This window comes from Mustela nivalis (assembly GCF_964662115.1).
Source record: "Mustela nivalis genome assembly, chromosome: 14".
NCBI classification, from domain to species: Eukaryota; Metazoa; Chordata; class Mammalia; order Carnivora; family Mustelidae; genus Mustela; species Mustela nivalis.
The window spans coordinates 44,095,045-44,114,949 of NC_139033.1; the positions used below are offsets into that span (position 1 = coordinate 44,095,045).

The 19,905-nt window shown below is 49.0% G+C and overlaps 1 protein-coding gene across 2 annotated transcripts in view; it reads left to right on the top strand.

Annotated features, from left to right (window-relative positions):
* The window catches only part of DYM (dymeclin), a 332,115-nt gene extending 316,330 nt beyond the window's left edge, over positions 1 to 15,785 (top strand). For both annotated transcript variants that reach the window (XM_082699258.1, XM_082699257.1), the window contains one exon: positions 13,393 to 15,785. In XM_082699258.1, coding sequence (XP_082555384.1) covers positions 13,393 to 13,542 — 150 coding nt within the window. In that variant the 3' untranslated portion in view covers positions 13,543 to 15,785. The remainder of the gene's footprint in view (positions 1 to 13,392) is intronic.
* The last annotated feature ends 4,120 nt before the right edge of the window (positions 15,786 to 19,905 follow it).

Below are 19,905 nucleotides of genomic sequence, written 5' to 3' on the forward strand. Positions count from 1 at the left end.
GAGCAAAGCGTTCGTCTGGCCCAGCCGCAGCTCTCCGACCCGGGCCCCCGCGGCCCTGACCAGCGCCCTTCATTGATGTTTCCAGTTCTACCCCCTCCACCCGTTTTTGTAGGACACAGAGCCACTCCCGCAGAGGAAAGAGACAGATAGGACTCTCCGCTTCCTTGTCTTGCCTTTCCTGACCACCGTGGCCCAGGTTTGTGGCCCCGCGTGACCCCGTACGTGAGTGGCGTCCATGAGACCTGCAGCTCCAGGAGCAGCCCTCTTCCCCCCTTGCCCCCTTGCACGCTCGCCCTCCTGGGCTGGCCTGGCCTGGCCTTGCCGCTCGGTACCACTGCCCTGCCCCCTCCAGACAACCTTCTCACCTGCCCGTGGGTTGTGGCTCATTCATAAAGTTGTGAAATGTTCCCTTCTTAAGAAAATTGTGGAAAAACATTGAAATTGTGCGGGGTTCTATCTGTGCAGTTCCATTTCTAACCTGCCCGGAGGCCAGTGTTTTAAATGTGGGCCAGTTTTTAAATTCACACAGTAAGGAATGACCCAAAACTGTGCCTTTTTGCACAGGAATGGGGACATGGGGGGAATACACGAATTGCAAAAAATAGGCTTTCATAAATGGAAGCTTCGATGTTCGTTTCAGGCTACGGGTAGTAACGTCTTTGCCTGTGTTAGCTTTCCGGGCGGCTCCTCGGTGGCAGCCTCTGGCCCGAGACCCAGGTCCTACATGACCTGTGATCACATCACCGGGCTCTCCTGTAGTACCCTCTCTCTGTGTGCGTTTTGGAAAGCCGAGCATCTGAAGTGGGTTCCTTCCTTCCATAGTACTGACAAGAAAAAAATACTCTCTCTGGTGAGCTGGTGAGCTGCTCTGCCTAGTTTCAGTGCCAGAATAAAGAAGGACTCTGAGACACTCCGTGGCTCTCCAGTCTCGGAATTGTCTTCAAGGTCCTGCGGCCTCAGGAAAGCAGGAGAAGGTGATGGCAGAGGACATGGGCCCGTGACCAGTAGGACTTGAAAGACGCTGAAGTCTGCTGAGGCCTCCCCCCCCCACTCCCTCCTCATCCCTCACGCCCTGGCCAGGCTGGGAGCTGTGCACACCCATGGCAGGGCCAGCGCCGGCACGACCCCCGGCTGGCACCAGGGCCACTGTTCCCGGGGCCGGTTCGTTCATCTTGCATGCGCCCTCTCGGAGTGTTTCTTGGAACCCTAGAAGGGACCATTTCCTCGTCCGTCCTTCAGCTCCTCATACTCTTGGCCTTCCCATTCTTGCTACAGGGAGACCTTTGTCCGAGAAGGGGAATTGAACTTCTGTCTTCAGAGCACTGGACAGCATTGCATGGGGCGCCGCGGCATGCTTTGGGACAGCTGCAGAGCGTGGCCCTGAGCTGTTAGGTAGGGTCCTGCACGCACAGTCCCGCTAGAACTGCAGGCCTGGAGGGGTCCTCCTGCTGCGGGCCAGCCAGAGCTCCGTATGCTTTGTGCCCCGGTCTGTCCCCTGGTAGCACCAACGTCCTTGCACATAGACAGCCAGAGCGTAAAAGCAGTTCGTTATCCGTGAAATGGCTGCATGCGAGGGAAGCTAGGAAGTCCCTTGCGCGGTTTGGACCCACTGGGCAGTCTCTGAAGCACCGTTCTCCACTGATCCTTCCCCATTTAATATTTCCGGAAGCTCTCACTTTATTCTCAGGTCCATGCCGATGGTTCTGGGCCTCTGTGTCTGGGAGCCAGCCTCACCCGTGGCCCCAATACTGATTTCTTGTTAGATCTCTGTCACACTTTAGCCTTGAGGCCTGAAATAAATCACTGTGACTGTAGGCCTCGCTTTCCCCACATTCTAAATGAGGGAGCTGTTTCGGTGGTGTCTAAAGCATTCCACGTCCAGTTCTCGGGTATTCCTTAACCATCTGGGGCCTCAGCCCCCACCCCAGATCCCGAACCTTCACTCCCACCAACGGCACCTTTTCCAAAACTGAAATCCTTCTTAGCCCTGGTCATTCTTTTCCTTCTGCCTTCCTGAATCACGGACTATGTGAGGCCCGAGAATTCGTGTTTTAGTAGGTGCCTGCCCAGCTGGTACTGATGCCCCTGCTCTGTGGATCTCGTTTCTGGAGCGTGACTCTCGGCAGGGGCGAGGGAATGGGAGGAGTTTGCCTGGAGAAATGTCCCGTGCGCACATGCACCCTGGGATCCAGCCCCACTTGGGGCTCCCTGCTCAGTGGGGAGGCTGCCTCTCTCCCCCTGCTCATGTTGTCTCTTGCTCTCTCTCAAATAAATACATAATCTTAAATTTTTTTCCAAATTAAAAAAATAATAATATGTAGCCTATATTCCCTGGATATTTTGTACAGGCCTTTTTATTCTCCTGTGTTTCTGACATGGCGGGTATAAATTCTAAATTATATACATCTGTGATAGTCCAGTTGGAGAGGGATTACCCCATTCCATTCTCTTAGCTTTGTAGTTGAATATAGAGCAGGGTAGGTTTGTTGTTGTTCTTTTTCCAGTCCTAGTTCCCAGTTACAGCTCTGCTGTGCTAGTGTTTTCTCTCATGCCCCCTTCTTCAGTGACCTGCCTGACCTCCCACTTTGCTCTGTGTTTGCTTCTACCTGTTGGTGTTTTCCTGGAGAAAAATCAGACGAAGTGTTTTGATTCGTTCTCTCTGATGCACTCATTGCTTGGCTATCGTCTTGAGGTTTTCAACCAATTAGACATCTCACCACAGCTAGCTCTTTCACAAATCAGAGCGCATCCTCTGATACATGACACCAAATCAAGCTTTTTGATCACTTAACTATGGTCAGTGTGTTTACTGACCTCAAGAGACCAAAAACACAACTAATTTATCAATGGCATTTTTTTAATCTTGGAGAAGTGTCCATTGCCTTCTCAAAGAACAGCCTCAGTTTGAAGGCGTGTAGGGCGGAGAGAATGAATATGTTCACTATATTAAAACAGTTTCTTTAAAAAGTTAAGGTATGGGGCACCTGGGTGGCTCAGCGGGTTAAAGCCTCTGCCTTCGGCTCAGGTCATGATCTCAGGGTCCTGGGATCAAGCCCAGCATCGAGCTCTCTGCTCAGCAGGGAGCCTGCTTCCTCCTCTCTCTCTCTCTCTCTCTCTCTCTCTGCCTGCCTCTCTGCCTACTTGTATCTCTGTCAAATAAATAAATAAAATCTTAAAAAAAAAAAAAAGTTAAGGTATTTAAAAAAAGTAAACGTGTCTAGTAGTCCTTTAATGTAAATTTCATTTCACTTCGTATACCTTAGGGCTATTAAAGATTTTTGTTGTTTTATTTGTACCTTCTTTTTAAAAGGTAGGAGTAAATAAGTATGTGGGAGTGGGCGTGTTCAGTCCCTCTAGTGCTGACATTCTGTCATTCCCTGAGTTCTTAGAATTAAGGCTCAGAAGAAGGAAAAAAATTAAGGCTCAGGAATGTAATATGGGTTTTTCTAACTGACCTCAACCTGTCTTTTTTAAAGCTAGGGATCACATCTTCTAGATTGAATTACCTCACATTTATGATTTTGGAACTTCCCAGACACAACCATCCTTGAATGGAATCTAAGACTCATTTCATACCAAATCCTGCTTTTTGGCACAAAGTAGTAGTCGGCTCATTTTAGAGCATTCTGCTTCTGTTTCCTTTCCTCTAGATTTCCTGATACTCTTTGTTAGTCCTAACGACTGTGCAGAAATAAACAAATCTCATTTTGTGTTTTTAATTCATTGACAACACATGTTGTCATAACTATGGGGCCAAGACTGTGGCATTTGACAGGAAGTCACAGATCCGGGTCACCCCCTCATGGATCATGCTTGGGTCACTGGGAAGTATGGCTGTAGAAGGTACTGAACCCGAATTTTAGGTGATAAACACTCGTCGTGAGGATCGTGGCTTTTAAGTAGGATTTTCTCCAGCTAGAGTGAGGAAAACATTGGGTTAGCAACCACAAGGCTTCTCACATAACACTTGGAATAGCTTGTTCTTTCCATAAGCAGAGGGGAAAAAATCCTCCTATCTATAATTGGTGCCTGGGAATGCTGATTATCAGAGGCTAGTTTTAACTTCTTGCCAAGGAAGGAATAATGAAGGCGTGGCTTTTCTAAGAATGGATGATCCCCTTGTAGTCTTGAAAAACTATCACATTTGCTTATAACTTAAATCCTAATAAGAATGTTCAAAGAAGTTAACTCAATAAGTTAACGCTAAGAAATTAGAGGCAGCTTTTCCCAGTTGGAATCGTCTTTCCACATATCTCTTTGACGTACTGTGGCAAAGGCTGTGTTCTTATCACCTGAACTCACCCCAGCCTGGGCTGGGGCTGGGCCAGTGAAGCCTCCTGCCTGCCCTTGTCCCCACATCCCCATGTCCTGTACATGTCATTCTCATGTAACTCCTCATGCATGGACATTTCAAACTCAGCAAGGATCCTTGTTTTGCTAGAATTTATCTAAACATGATTTAGAATCTTTCTCCAAATCTGTCTCTCTCTCACTCCCCTAGTTCACATATTATTCTGAAAAAAGCATAGTGTAAAGAAAGATTATCACTGAAACAGCACTTAGAACTTAAGTGTTCATTTGAGGGCATCTGGTCTGGCCACATCATGACCTTGACAAGAGTAAACCGTAAAAGGCTGATCAAGACTGGAACTTGTCTCTGTTAACATATTATGCATCTGTCTAGTCCATGACTATAATTTACATCCAAACAGTTCCTCATTTTCCATAATTAGATGCATTTTGAAATATAAAACATGGCATTGACCATATTTGAACATAGTTTAATGAACATTGAACATATTTAATGTTTAATGAACATTGAACTTACTTTAATTTTAATGTTGATTTAATGTATATCAATATTATCCACTATCCATGGGCTAGATTTTTCTACCAGCAGGAATCCAACATGGCAGAATGGTGGTAGGCAAGGAGCATGGCAGTTTGAGAAGTAAATGAATCTATTAGATTTGAAGTATTGCCCCCCAAATCCCAGTAAGTCAGCTCATTTGCTTCTCAAAGTGACATGGGCTTAATTCGGCTCACTCTGTTGCAAATAAATTTAGACAGTTACTCCATTAACTCACTCAGTGTGCGGGACTCCCATTTCCCAAACTCCTCCCCCGCCCCACCCTCAAACAGCTCTAGGTTTTTCTACAAACAACCGTTTGTACACATTTGTTCATTTACCCCGTCATTCATTTACACAGCGAACTGTTCTGAAGCCCTTGGCAATATTCTAAGCACGGGGGGGTCGGGGGGAACACATCAGTGGAAAAATTAAAATCCCTGCCCTCCAGGAGCATATATTCTACTGGGAATTTTATCTAATAGTAGGTTTATTTTCTGGGATCGCACTCTCCGGGTTAGAGAGCTGGGTCCTATCCAAACTGATGAGCTGCTACAGAAGGACAGGCACTTCCTGCTGCTGGCCCTCCCGTGGGCCTGCTTTCAACAAAGTCCTGCCAGTCAACACTCCGCTTTGGCCTTTCATCCTCCCACCCTGGAACCTCCGTCCCCCGCCTCCTCCCAGCCTCCTGAATTGGAATTGATTGGCTTCCAGAACAAGAGCTGTGACTCAATAATGCAGGTCAGTCTTGAGGAGTTTACACATTTAGTCAACTGGACTGTAGCGTCGGAGCTAATGACTTTTAAATTGCAAATATCCGTCCCCAGCCTGTTCTCTCACCACATGAACTGGACCTGCCATCCCAGCCCTGGAGACCCACCTCCCTGGCGCCACCCTCCGTCTTCCCTGGGCACTAGCCCCACAGTACTTGCCCGGCCCCGAGGTGTGCTCGGGGCTCCTGAGGGTCTCTGCACACCCAGTGTCCGCTCCCTGCCTGTCCCCAGCCCTGTCCCTACAGGCTAGAACCCACCTGTCAGGGCTTTTCCCCAACGTCCGCTGCAGCCGGAGAGTCTGCCTGTCCATCCTTCCTCCTTCGCACCGTCCCACCAGCCCTCAGAAAAGAGAGAAATTTAAAACTGATGACATCCTCCTTCTGTGATCCCCTTAACCTGGGTTCTGTAAGGGAGGGGTCTAGCCAGGGATATTTGCTCAGGTTTCACGCTCAGCTGGGTTTCAGATTCTGCTTGATGGCATGACGGTAAATTTAGGGAGAGCTCGTCACAAGCGTGGGTTCATCCTTCTAGTCTCTCCATCTATTTTTTCCTAAAAGTTTTTTGACCGCTGGTCACAGAAGCCGTTAGTGTCACTTGCAGATCCAGGTGACCAGCTGTTGTCCTGAGCAAGAGGTAGGCGGTTACCTGGCACGAGCTTCCAGGATGGGTGCCGGCCCACCTGTAACCCTGCTTTTAGGAGGTAGCTTGCTTCCCAGATGGCCCCCTGCACTCCTGGCCTGCTGCGGTGCTCTCAGATCTGCAGTGTTTCGCGACTCTCTGCTGAGCCACCCTCATCACGGGCTTCGTAATTTTAGCGTCGTATTTCCTAATTCCTAACTTTTAAAAAGTAGCCCTTTCTAATTTCCTGTATTTTGAATTTAGCTTTTCATTACTTTTGAAATTGACATAAACTAGAAGTCCCCCTTCCGCGTCTCCGTTATCCATAGACCAGAGCCTGTCTTCTGTCAGTTCAGTAATGACGTTTGATCCATGTGTAACTCCTTCCTTTACACGTGGAAGAGACTGCAGCCCAGCCTTGTGTGGACGGTAATGCAGCTGAACGTAGATGCTTCCTGATTTGTCCGTTCCTTGTTTCTCCTGGAGTTTGTTGGCCAAGCCCACCTCACATCTTCTGATCCTGGGGTATTAGCCAGAGGGACTGGGGAGGGCGCCCTGCCGGGGCACTGTCCATCCTTCATGTGCCACGCTCCTGTCGGTTCTTATCCCTCCAGATTATACTGCCTGGTAGAGAAACACCAGTTCTTCGTCCTTTCCCTCTTCCCGAGCCCCAAGCACGGCGCCTCAGATGCAGCTGGTACTTGCTGGGGTTTACTTTAAGGGCCCATCACTGAGGGGCTCGGTGTCGCACAGTCATAGCGGATGAGGGAGAGAAGGGCAGGGGAGCTGGAAATCCTCCCCAAACGCACCCCCAGATAAAACCACTGTATGTAGTAAACGCTTCCATCTTGCCGTCTTACAACAGATCTTGAAACCAGTTGGCTTTCTGTCGACACAGAACCTGCCCACCGCCAACACTGCATGCGCCACCAACAGGAACTCCCCTCTGCCCTCCGCCTCGCCCCCAACCATCGCCCCTCACCACTCCCTTCAGAGACTAAATGCGGGCTTTTAAAGAATTCTTTCTAACGTGCTATGTAGAGGTTTGATTTTACACGGCACTGCATTTCTGGAGCCAGGCCAGGAGCTTGCTAGAGTTTCTGGTGCTATCTCTGTCATCTTTAGGTGAAACGGGGAAAGCGCTAGTGAACTTTCGTGGTCATAAAAATTATTGCAGTGGAGCCCTACATCTGCTCACTGAACTTCCTGTGGGTTTTCACCCAATCACATGACTGACAGCAGAAAGACTTGGTCTTCAAAGCTTTTGGTCTGCTTGTTATACCCGAGTCTCAATCACCAAGTCAGACCTCTGCTTTGTCTCTGGGCCGGGCGTCCGGATGTCCCACTGTGGTGGGTTGATTCACTAGAGCTGATAAAAACATTCCAGCCAAACTTGAGAGTCTAGCATTACCTCTGGCTCCAAAAATCAAAACAACCGGATTGTTTGTAAGTAGCTTTGGATTGAGACCAAGCTCTGAGCTTGAGAGATGGGTTTTCTCTCCTTATGGAGCTAAGTCACAGGACAACTGTCTCAGAAAGAAAGGGACAAAAGCTTGGGCCCAAGGTGACCAGCACCCTGCCCTCTGCTAGCCCATTCCGGAGAGTTCTTGCCATAACTATCAAGTCGAAGCCCCCGTGTCCCCAGGGGCCCTCCTGTACTTTCCCAGAGCTTTTGTGGTCCTCAAGCACATCCATCCGCCGACAGCCCCTGGCTAGAGCCCAAAGGGGGTCTGGGAACTCCAGAGAGGAGTTGTGCTTAAGAACATGTGGACGGGGCGCCTGGGTAGCTCAGTGGGTTAAGCCGCTGCCTTCGGCTCAGGTCATGATCTCAGGGTCCTGGGATCGAGTCCCGTGTCGGGCTCTCTGCTCAGCAGGGAGCCTGCTTCCTCCTCTCTCTGCCTGCCTCTCTGCTTGCTTGTAATTTCTCTCTGTCAAATAAATAAATAAAATCTTTAAAAAAAAAAAAAAAAGAACATGTGGACGGATGTTGGAGCTGGGAAGGCCTGGGAGGGCCCAGGCGGCCCAGTCAGAACGAAGACACTCAAGTGAGGAAGTTGGACTTCCCTCAGCCATCACAGGATGGCATTATTGTTCTCCATTGGCTTGAAAAGGAACATAAAGAGAAGAGTGACTTTTTCTAGGTTGTTGATCTGACTGTCAGACTATGATATTTCTTGGACTGAATCCTGACAAAATGTGTCCTCAGTGTCATTAGCGCTAAATAAAACCTTTTGTCTTTGTTTTCCTTAGCTTTCAAGACTTCTAAGACATATTAGAGGAGCACATATTTTTAAGAATGTCTATTTAAATCTCTAACCATGTTGGCTCTCTCCAGCGACACAGGTAAATTTGAGGGGGCCGCAAATTCACTGCAGCTTGAGCCTGGCTTGTCCTACGGAGGCCACATTGACATTCAGTCAGGTTGACTGAAGAGTGTTTCCAAAACACTCATAATTTCTATTATTTCACCCTTTTAAAATGTTCCCAGTACACTGTCTTAAAAACAACTCATTGCAGGAAAAAGGAAGCTCTTTACCTTGTGCTTTGAAAATGTGTGTAGCCAGATTTCGAGAACGTGCTCTTTTTCCTGGTATTTATGGTTTATGCTCTGTTCTGAACCTTTTAAGTGTTGCTGAAAAGATCTGCGCAAAGAACACAAGAAATACTACCTCTGCGCTCACTTGTTCCTTTGAGGAGAGGGGAGCTGGTCCTGCAAATTCAGGGGCATGTGCGTGTGCGTGTGCATGTGCGTGTGTGTGTGAGCCACAGTATCCAGGTTTTGCAGTAGTAGAAGTGCATTCATGCCGCTTTGTCTGGACTTGCTCTTTTGCTTCCACTGTGTCCAGTGGTCCCCGTTCCAGCGACATGACGCAGGCGTCCAGTGTGTGGCAGGGGTTGGCCCTTTGTCACAAGCCAGCACGGGCAGGGTCATGGCTGGACGGCCACGCCGTTAGCCACAAGCTCTCAGGCCACAGAGCAGCTAAGCTCATGTTTGTCTCAGTTTTAAGCAGTTGGGGGGCTTAGACTTTAAAACCATCTCTCATCAACCCACAGGACTGCTCAGGACCTTTCGACGTTCACCCTATCCCCCAGACTGGCACCAGCTCATTCAGTTTGTTACAATCCTGTGAAGGAGACGGATGGTTAAATTCAAAATCTCAGAGTAAACTTTATGTTTTAAGATCCTGAGTGATGGTTTGAGCCTTGTCCCAGGTCACCCCGCTCCCAAGGCCTGGACTTCCAGCTCTTAAATGCTAGGATTGCGTGTGTGTCATTCAGCTCCATTTTTCGTCCTGAGCTCATGACACGACAGGCCTTGGAAACTACTTGCTGAATGAATGAATTAGCGGGAAAAGATGGGGCTAAAACTCAAATTATCTGCTTGCCTTTCAAGTGCTTTTCCTAGTTCAAGGATTCGACGAGGGACTAAATGTAGTGTTTGAACTTGCCCGCCGCATAATAAGTGATCAGTTCTGTTAGCTACAGATGTGAGCCGTAAAGTTTATGCCGTTTTATATGCTGTCTTTCATCTGCTGTCACATACCGAATACCGGATGTTCTTGCTAACCTGGGTGCCATCCTCTGTTCAGAGTCTGAACTATGTTTACTACCAGAGTGAGAGAGGGGTTGCTGTTTTGACATAAACTTGAGCCACAGTGAGAACAAGGCGTTTTCAGCTCTGCTGGCTCAGGTGGTGGGAAGGATAGTGGTGGGGATGCCAGGTGCTTTTCCTAGTGGCCTTTTCCTCGATCTGCCCATGCACGATCGAAGGGCAGGCTCGGACTCATCACTCTCTCACACTGAACAGTCATCAGAATTTCCCCAAAATCATGAGGGCAAGAAAACTTTGTGCCAGCCACTGAGTGACTCTAGTCTAAGCGTCTTTAAGTTGGAGGGAGTTCTTACAAAAGCCATTGGTTTTCTGGTTCCCTTTTCCATTCCACCCTCAGAGAGGCAGGGAACAGCCTGCTGCGGATTGTGTGACGCCCTTTCCTAAGGCCTTGTGAGGAAAACCTCCAGATACGTCACTGGATGGAGAAAAGGCCGCACATCTTTTAGTCATTTCTACCTCTAACAAAAAGTGCATCGTGTTGGCAACATTACCACTTAGAAATGTAGGGTGTTGTTAGTCTAGTTTAAAGAGCAGTACGGGGACTCTGACCTTTTCAGGCCACCACCTCTGTCCCCCCCCAACCCCACCCCCAGCCCCTTACTTCTCTCTGGGTCGGTGTGAGAGGTTTTCTCAAGTTTGGGGCCGTTCTAAGAACTAGCATGTTCATCTTTGTTATTACAGGGTAAATTTCTTCTTCAAACACAGTTCCTCATTCTTGATGATGATGACGTCCCTGTGGCTTGGTTGTTCTTTAAGGACCAGCAGTGAGCTGGGGTCTGTGCCATGCCGAGGAGCACAACGCTATCCCTGAGGGGCCCCAGGCGGCCTAGGAGAGTTGAACTAAAGGACAGAGCTTAGCCACTACATGGCCACAGCTCTCTGTCACTTTTCAAGCTGACTTTCCCATCCAGTCAGACCTACACTTTAATCCCAATTCCACCCCACGTGCTGCACGACCTAGAACCTGCTTGGCCTCTCCAGGCTCTGCTTCACCTTTCATCAGCGGCGTTGGCCGTGTCGGCCTCGGCAGGACCTTGGGGTGACTGCCCACAGCGTGGTGCTGGGGTGCGCCCAGCTGCTGGTTGCCACCAGCCGCGCCCTGTTGCTGCAAACATGGGCTTCTCACGGGAAGGAGTATCGTTGTTGTGACCTATAAGGCAACACAACTGACTCCATGACAGAGATCCATTTTCGCCTCCAAGAACTCTGTTCCCTCATCCCTGAGGCTGCTGGGCCAGGCCGGAAGCAGCACTGGGCGTGGGGAGGGCCCCCCTGAAGCCCAGTCACATCTGTAAGTGTCGGCAGCCGTCGTCTGCCTGAGCAGACCAAACCGTGTCAGCCAGAAGGCCGGGAAGAGCCCGCTGGGAGGAGCTGTCCCCTCCTCAGTGGCAGTCCCTGCCGCCGCTGTCATCTCAGCCCACGACTGATGAAAACAAAGGACTGAAAAGCCTGGGGTTTTTATTACCCCAGAGGCCTTCTGCACAGGCCTCCGAAGTATGGGGTATGGAGAGTGCGAGGGAGGGTGTGGGAGCAGGTAATGCAGGCCACTTGGCAACCCCGCTGTGTGTACTTGTGTTTACCGAATGCCTTCGGAGCCCTGGGTTAGAGTTGATTTGCATTAAAGCTGTGACGGGTCTGCGCTCTGTGTGGTATGTTGAAGTAACATCCATGACCAGAGTAACCCCCTTTCAGGAATTCCTATACACAGTATGAGGATTTAACTCAAAACTCACCTTGCCAGAAGCATCTCCTCCTTACTCTGCCCTTCTCTCATCTTTCTGGAGCTCTGAAGACCCAGCACATAGGGGTCGAGTCTCTCTTAAAATTCCTGTAAAGGGTGCCTCGGCGGTCAACTCTTGCTTCTGTCTCAGATCATGATCTCAGGGTCCTGGGATTGAGCCCGTGTTGGGCTCTGCGCTCAGTGGGGAGTCTGCTTGAGATTCTCTCTCTCCCTCTGCCCTTCCCCCCATTCACACATGCTCTGTCTCTCTAGAAAATAAGTCTTTAAAATAAATAAAAATTAAATTCCTACGATTCTGTGTGGGTGAGTGGGTGGCTTTCCTGCCCACCCTGCTCCTTCATCTTAATTTAGGCCTGTTTGCCTCTCCCCTGGGCCGGGCCTGTCCCCACCCCCTTCCTGGGTCTGGACTCTGCTTGCTGGTGCTTCCTCCTCCCCGTCCTCCAACTCCACCACCTCCTCCGCCTCCGCTTCTTCTTCCTCCCCGCTCCAGCCCGCTGTGCCCCTGCCTCACACAGGCCCTGCCTCCGTCTGGCCCTGCAGGAGGAACACCCTTCCCTCTTCGCCAGGCTGCCCCACGGCCCCCCTCGGGCCTCTGGAGCCTCCTGTCTTTCCACGTGTGACTAACCTGTTCTCATTGTTTTGTCATTGCTGCCGCGGTCTGTCTCCCCCTCAGGAAAGCGCACCCTCTCTGAGGAGAGGCCAGCGCATGGCCGCTGCCCCCCCCACCCCGCTGCCCCCACCGCCCCCCACAGCCCTGGGCCGGCGCAGAGCCGCAGACACCCGGCCAGTCTAATGAATGAAAGACGGAATGAGACAATATCCATGAAGCATTCCTATTGCCTGGCACGTGCTCGGTCCTCAGGATGTGGTTGGTTGTCGCAGTCACACCTTCATCAGGTTACTAAGTGCCTGACCACCGTGTTGGGCAAAGAGCAGCAAGCCGGGAGGAAAAAAACGTGCCCATCATGCGCTCCCCGTACATGTTTCCCCTTCGTCTCTTCCACTGCCCCCGCCTGCCTTCCGCCACTCCGCTCTTCTCAAGCCACTGTCGCCTGCCCGTCTCCCGGCCCCGATTGTCCCAAGTCCTGCCCAGGTCACCTTGGCAAGGGAAGGTGCCCAGAGGGGCCTTGAGAATCCCTTCCTCCGCCCTGGTGCGAGAAAACTTAGAAACGGAAAAACCCAAATCCCGGGGAGGCGCTCCAGGCACAGTGCTCGCTCACCGGCCGGCAGAGCGTGTGCCGGACGCCTGGCTGCGCTCACAGAGCCAGACTGAAGCTTTCACTGAGCCCCGGCGAGGGATCACCCAGCCTCCCTCCACGAGGCCACAGCCCTCACCGGGACCCCGCGGAGGAGGCCCCCGGCAGAGCCGCGCACGGCAGGCCGCCCCAGCACCCGTCTGCGAGGGGCGCGGGCCTGTCCTGCCGGTCAAGGCTGAGGAGCTGTGAAGGAAAGCTCTCGTCCTCACGGTGACTCAGCCCTGAAGGCAAAGCCTCTCAGGAGGAGCCAGGCGTCTGTCACCCATGCAGGGCCCGTTTCCGCTCGGACATCTGTCCTCCTGCCTCCCCCTCTTCGGGTCCCTGCTCCCCACTCAGCAGACAGCACTGACGGGCTTATTCGGCTTATTCATCTTTCCTCCGTGTCCTGCGCGTTTTCTCAGGAGTCGTTTGCGAACGACCAGGGAAGTCCCAGAGCTCTCAGGCCCTGTGGCCAGTGAGCGAGGCAGGCTTCCCCGCACACCTCAACAGGGCTTTTTTGCACAGAACTGTGAGATCACAAAATCGTCTTGTTTTTGTTGCAGAAATTTCCAGAATTGAAATTCAAATATGTGGAAGAGGAGCAGCCGGAGGAGTTTTTTATCCCTTATGTGTGGTCTCTGGTCTACAACTCAGCAGTAGGCCTCTACTGGAACCCTCAGGACATCCAGCTCTTCACGATGGATTCCGACTGAGGCCGACACCGTCTCCCACCCTCCCCCCTCCCTCCAGCTGAGCAGCCCTTCTAGTTACTTTCTTCCTGGGGGAACAGAAGTAGACAGAGTGCCCAGTGTACCTTCCAGCAGAGAGGATCACACAGGCGTGCTTCCCTTACACACTTGGATGTGGAGAATTGGTGCCGGTTGGCAGGAGATCACTCAGCTTAGATTGTAGTGCAAAAAAGGGGGGAGGGGGGTACGCGACCATAATAAATGTAAAAACCTGCTATTCCACATGCAATTTTATTTCTAAACCAAAAATCTAGAGCTTTTCCAGGAACCCGATGCCTTAGGCATGTAACACTTCACCAGTACATACTGTTTTTTTCTTTGCATGTTCAAGATTTTTGTTTTGGTCCAGTGTGTGCACGCATGCACACGTGTGTGTGTGTGCGCGTGTGTGTTTTCAACATAGAGAAATATCTGAAAAGATGACGAGACAGGAATTTGTAAGGAAATGAAGTCATATGTATGCTGGGTTGCCTTCTAGAGGGCCCATGATTTAACAGACACTCTGCCGGGGCCGTGGGATGTGAGCCTTTAGATCAGATCCTCTGCATCTTTCAAAGAAAGAAGTGGCTCCTTCTTATAAAGCTCAGATTAGCTTTACTGTGGCTTTGGCCTCTGAGCTGTAGCTGAATTAAATTGGAGTCTAGCACAAATTAAGTTAATCTACTCTGTATTAATCATTGGGAAAAGAAAAGCTTCATTTTGAAAGCAATCTTTTTTCTTCAACCAGGCTATTAGGAGAAAAGGAGACCAATTTGATTAATACGGTATTCTACATGAGATTAAAAACATGTTTTTCTCTTCATTTCTGACTTTGTTTAAACTTTTTTTGGGCCCTGAACTAGAGGAAGAAGCTTCTCTGAGGGCAGCCGTGCCGGGGCTGCCCTGAGCAGAGCGTGCTGGCCGGAGCCATGGGCAATGAGGCCAGAGTGGGGTGGGCCTGTGGAGTCAGGGTCTGAGTCCACAACCACCCTCTCACAGCCCGAATGAGGAGCCTCGTCTCTTTCTCAAAGACACGAAAAGTATTTGCTTTTCTGCATACAAAGCATGTAATCCCAAGTGAGACTGAGCACCCCACATCAGGTGGCCGTTGGCTGATCTCTGTCGGGAACTAGCTTCTCTCCTCTCCCTGTGTCCCTGGGCTGGACGCCGGGGGTCCTTTTGGTCCATCACAATCTCAGAGGGCCTAGGAGGAACTATCTTCAGTCCCAGCAAGCTCTGGAAAGGTGAAGAACATATCACCATGTCATGCCTATCTGTGTAGCTTCTACCTGTGAAAAGCCTGGGCTGCTCCATCACTTTGGTGGGCTTTTGGGGGCCAACCAGGTGGTGTTTCATCTTCGTCATCAGGACAGGCACTGGAGCTGAAGCTCCCTGAGGCTGACTGACGGACAGACGGACAGACGAAGGGGCATCGCTGGTGGCTGGACGCAGGAGGCAAGTGCAGGTGGTCCACGGCTTCCTAGGGTCTTGCTCTGTGCAGTCCTCTTCTGTCACGGTGAGGCTGGGTGGCTCCTGTAAGATCTCAGGGACAAGGCCACGGACAGAGGCGTGGCAACAGCTCCTGTTCAGTGGAGCCCCGGGGGCAAGGCCATCTGAAGGTGGGGCCCGCCCTCCCAGTCTGAATGGCATCATTTCAGGTAGCCGGTGTTTTGTGTTCCCCTCATGGGGAGAAAAGAGACAGCTTGAATTGGTTTCCTGCGCATTTTGATTTGCTTCCTTTCCTTTTAACCAAAACACCCAATATTAAAGAGTCGCGTGCAGCACCTGAACCTCTGTCAGGACCTGGACCTGTCCTTGGAGGCTGAGGGCTGGGCAGCACCATGGGATAATCACTAGGCTGCAGGCCTGTCAGTTCTTGGGGCAGGAGGAAATAGAGTCCCCCAAAAGCCAGAGAGGCCCAACAACCACAGAGGCCTTGACTGAGGGGATCTCACCATTTCCTCCCCAGGCCACCTGGCTCACCGAGGTGCCTCCAAAGCCCTATTCTCCAGCAGGCTCCTCTCCCCCACCCGCTCTTAATGAACCAAGCAGCAGAAGTGCTCACCGGCCTGAAAGCTCAGCTGTGGCCACGGCCTCAGGCAGCATGTGGGCACACGCTTCCAGACTCCACTGCGTCACTGCCTCAGCTCGGGAGACCCACCGGGAGAGTCTCCTGGTTTTTGTGAAAGATTTATTACGTGACAATAAATTTAACTGACAAACTTGAATTGCGCTCGCATTAATTTGCTTAGAAATGTGTCTTCCACAAAGTAAAAATGTGTAGAATGAGGCAGTACAGGCCCATCTTGTGTTTGGATGGAAGTTAACGTCTGATCTTCCCCAAGATACGAAACTGTTACTGCGCTGTGTCATCAGCAAATGGTTCTGCCATGATATTTGTTTTTGAAAGCATGGGCCCCTTTCGGTATCACCGTTCTTCCTATCAGGAGTTCAAGGCGCTGTGCAAAAAAGCTGCAAAACGGTAACTCTGGGGCCCGCAGTCCCCCGCTGAGGCCGGTGTGGGATCTGTGAGCAGCAGCCTTGGTATCCCAAGGTGCTCCTCGTTCGGCAGTGAAGGCAGAATCAGGGCTATGGCAGAGCTCAGGGACAGAGACGGAGAAGGTCCCTGGGATGAAGTCCAGAAAGTCCACTGCTCCCAAAGGAAGTCACAGGAGCTGGAAACGTGCAAGGTGGGAAGAGGGGAGAACATAGAACCAGCACCGATCAGAACCCTTAGCAACTTCCTCAAGCTTGCTAAGGTGAAGAGAAATGTTCAGTGGAGCGGGGAAGCTTCTAGGGCAAGGATCTCTTAACATTCTTTAGGCAACACACTGTCCTTTAGGTTCTGGGGAGCCAGTGTTTTGCCTCAGGCATTAAATCTTTCTGCATAACTGAGTCATTCTACGCTCCTTTCCAGAGCCATAAATTAGAGTTGTGGTACTTGTTGATACTTTATAGGCTTGAGTTTGCAAGGTCAACCCTTTGGGTCTCTTAATTCCCTCCTAGGCACTATGCCTGCAGTTTCAGGAGCTGCCATCTGATATTCGGGACTGATCCTTGGGCTTTCTGACGCCAAATTCAGGGTTATTCCGGTGTCCTATGTTGCCTCCAAGAGTCAAGGAGGTCAGGGTTTCTATTCTCTGACAAAGAGCCAAGCTTCCTATGAACATGAAGAGCTGAGGAGTGGATTCTAGCACACAATTCACAGCACCTAATACATTTGTATTTTTTTAAGAACTTTACTAAGGCATAAAATTTAATCTCAGGGTATATCCATTTGGAGTTCACACAAAGCAAGGGGGATTCATCAGGAACTACCCGCCTTGCCCCGCCCCTCCCCATCGGTCAGGTCATACACGGCAGCCACTAACCCCCTCTCCTGACTTTAAGGCATTGAAGGGCCAGCTACTCAGACAACGGGAATAGCACAGACCCCCAGAAAAAAAAGCAGTTTTTCACAACTGACCGGGTACTACCTCACCATCCCATTGACTCTGGCAGGACTTAAAGCAAAATTTTAAAATGTTTTGGCCAGGTTTCTGAGTTCTTTGCTGGCGGGCTGGTTTGGAGTACCTAACTCTCCACTCTGATCAGTAGACTATCCGTGGACGCTGTGGCCCGGCTTCTAAATCACATTCCCTGAATGTGAATTGGGTGAAACCAAGTTACTAATGCGTCCAAGTTACTAATGCTAACAAATGTATATTCTCTCCGGAGGGTTATGGACTGTATGTACCCCCCCAAAATTAACATAACGAGCCCTGACTCCCCATGTGATGGTACTAGGAGGAGGGGCCTTTGGGAGGTCATTTGGTTTAGGGGGTTGTGATGATGGAGCCACCGTGATGGGATTAGTGCACTTACAAAAAGAGACATGAGAGTGACCTCTCTCCCTCTCCACCATGTGAAGACCTAACAAGAAGACCACCATCTATGAGCCAGGAAGGAAACTTCTAGGATTAAAATCAGAAATATCCACGGGGCGCCGGAAGACCCAGTCGGTTAAGCATCTGCCTTCGGCTTAGGTCATGATCCCGGGGTACTGGGATGGGGCCCTGGGTCAGGCTCCCTGCTCCGTGGGGAGTCCACTCCTTCTCCCTCTGCCCCTCCCCCACTCACTCATACTCTCTCAAATAAATAAAATCTTTTTAAAAATCCAGGTATGTGAGAAGATCAGATAATATGAATTAAAACCATCACAGAAAAATAACAAGAATCAAGAAACTCCCACTGTCGCCAGCTGTATCAGTTACAGAATTTGAAACAACTATGCTTTCTTTGCTTAAAAATGAAAAGAAAAAAGTGTGGCCAAGAATTTCAGGGAATTAGAAACTATAAAAAAGGACCAAATGGAAATTCTAGAATGGGAAAAATATAGAACAAGAATTAATAATTCGGTGGATGAGCTTAAGAGCTGATTCACAACTGAGAGAATGGGCAAGGTGAAAAACCCGAGGAAAACAGAACAGCCTTGGCTGTAGAGGTGCTTCAGGGGTGCACATGTATGTCGGAACTAATCAAATTGTGCACTTGCCTTTGTGCAGTTTTCATATGTCCGTTTCACCTCAATAAAGCCGTTTTTAAACTTTGGATAAAATGAACAAATTTCTTTAAGTGGTTTTTCAAACCTGACATTAGAAAATCTTGAAAATTGGGATTATCCTACATTTATTGCCTACATTGAACTCCTGATTTAAAATCTCACAAAACAGAGGCGCCTGGGTGGCTCAGTAGGTTAAAGCCTCTGCCTTTCGCTCGGGTCATGATCCCAGGGTCCTGGGGTTGAGCCCCGCATCGGGCTCTCTGCTCAGCAGGGAGCCTGCTTCCTCCTCTCTCTCTGCCTGCCTCTCTGTCTACTTGTGATCTCTGTCTTTCAAATAAATATATATATATATATATATATATATATATATATATATATATAAAATAAAATAGAATAAAATCTCACAAAGCAATCCATAGGCCCAGATAACATCGCTGGTGAATTCAACCAACATCTTAGAGAAAAATAATACCCAGACTCTTCTAGATAATGGAAAACCACCAAATTCATTTTAAGAGACCAGTATATCCTTATATATAAAAAATCTGACAAGAACAGTATAAGAAATGAAAATCGCATGCCAGTTTCTCTCATCATAATAGATTTAAAAGATCTTTAAAAAAAAAAAAAAAGCAAACCAGCAAGGTATAAAAAACAATATGTAAAAATACATCATGATTAAATTGGATTGTCATTCAAAACTCACAGTCCTTCACATTTAACAGAATGAAGGTGGAGAAGTAAATGATAATAGGTGTGAACAAAACTTTTTAAAAAATTCAAGTCATTGGATAATACAAATTTTTAGCAAACTAGAAAAACAAGGAAGTATCATCTGATAAAAATAGCCACAAAAAACCTAGAAAGAGCCCATCATACTTAAAATATCAAAAACTTCCCTCCTAAGATTGGGAGCAAGAAAAAGATGTCCAAGAACACACCTATTCAAAACAGTACTAGATAGGGGCACCTGGATAGCTCAGTCGGTTGGGCATCTGACTTTTGGTTTCAGCTTAGGTCATGATCTCAGGGTCATGAGATCCAGCCCTGTGCCATGCTCAGCAAGGTGTCTGCTTCAGATTCGCTCTCTCCCTCCCCCTCTACCCTTTCATCCACTCGAACTCATGTGCTTTCTCTAAAATAAAGAAATAAATCTAAAAAAAATTAAAAAAAAAAAAAAACTAGGTAATGATATGCACTCTATAGCATTTAGGGGAGAAGTACCAATGCCTGCAACTACTTTGAAATGCATCACAAAAAGGAAAAAAAAAAGATGGACTGATGGATGGATAGAAGAATGGATAGATGTATGGTATAATACATCTACAGTAGACTGGGTAAAGTCTAGGTTGTGTATATACAGGCGCCCACTGTAAAAATTCTTTCAACCTCATTGCATGTTAGGGGAAAATAGTGCCTGAGGTCTTAGACCAGTGCAATATGTTTAAAAAAAAAAAAAAAATTAGAAAGAATGGAAAGAAAATAAACTGTCATTATTTGCGATGACATGATTATGTAGATAATCTAAAAGAATCTACCAATAAACCAGTAGACTTGGCAAGGTTTCCAGATACCAGATCATAAACAAAAATTACTAGCATCTCTATATGCCAACAACGAACAGAAAATGAGGGGCACCTGGGTGGCTCAGTTGGTTAAGCATCTGCCCTTGGCTCAGGCCGTAGTCATGGGGTCCTAGGATAGAGCCCCACGTCAGGCTCCCTCCTTGGTGGGGAGCCCGCTTCTCCGTCTCTCTCTGATGCTCCCCCAACTTGTTCTTTCTTTCTCTCTCTCTCTAAAAAAAA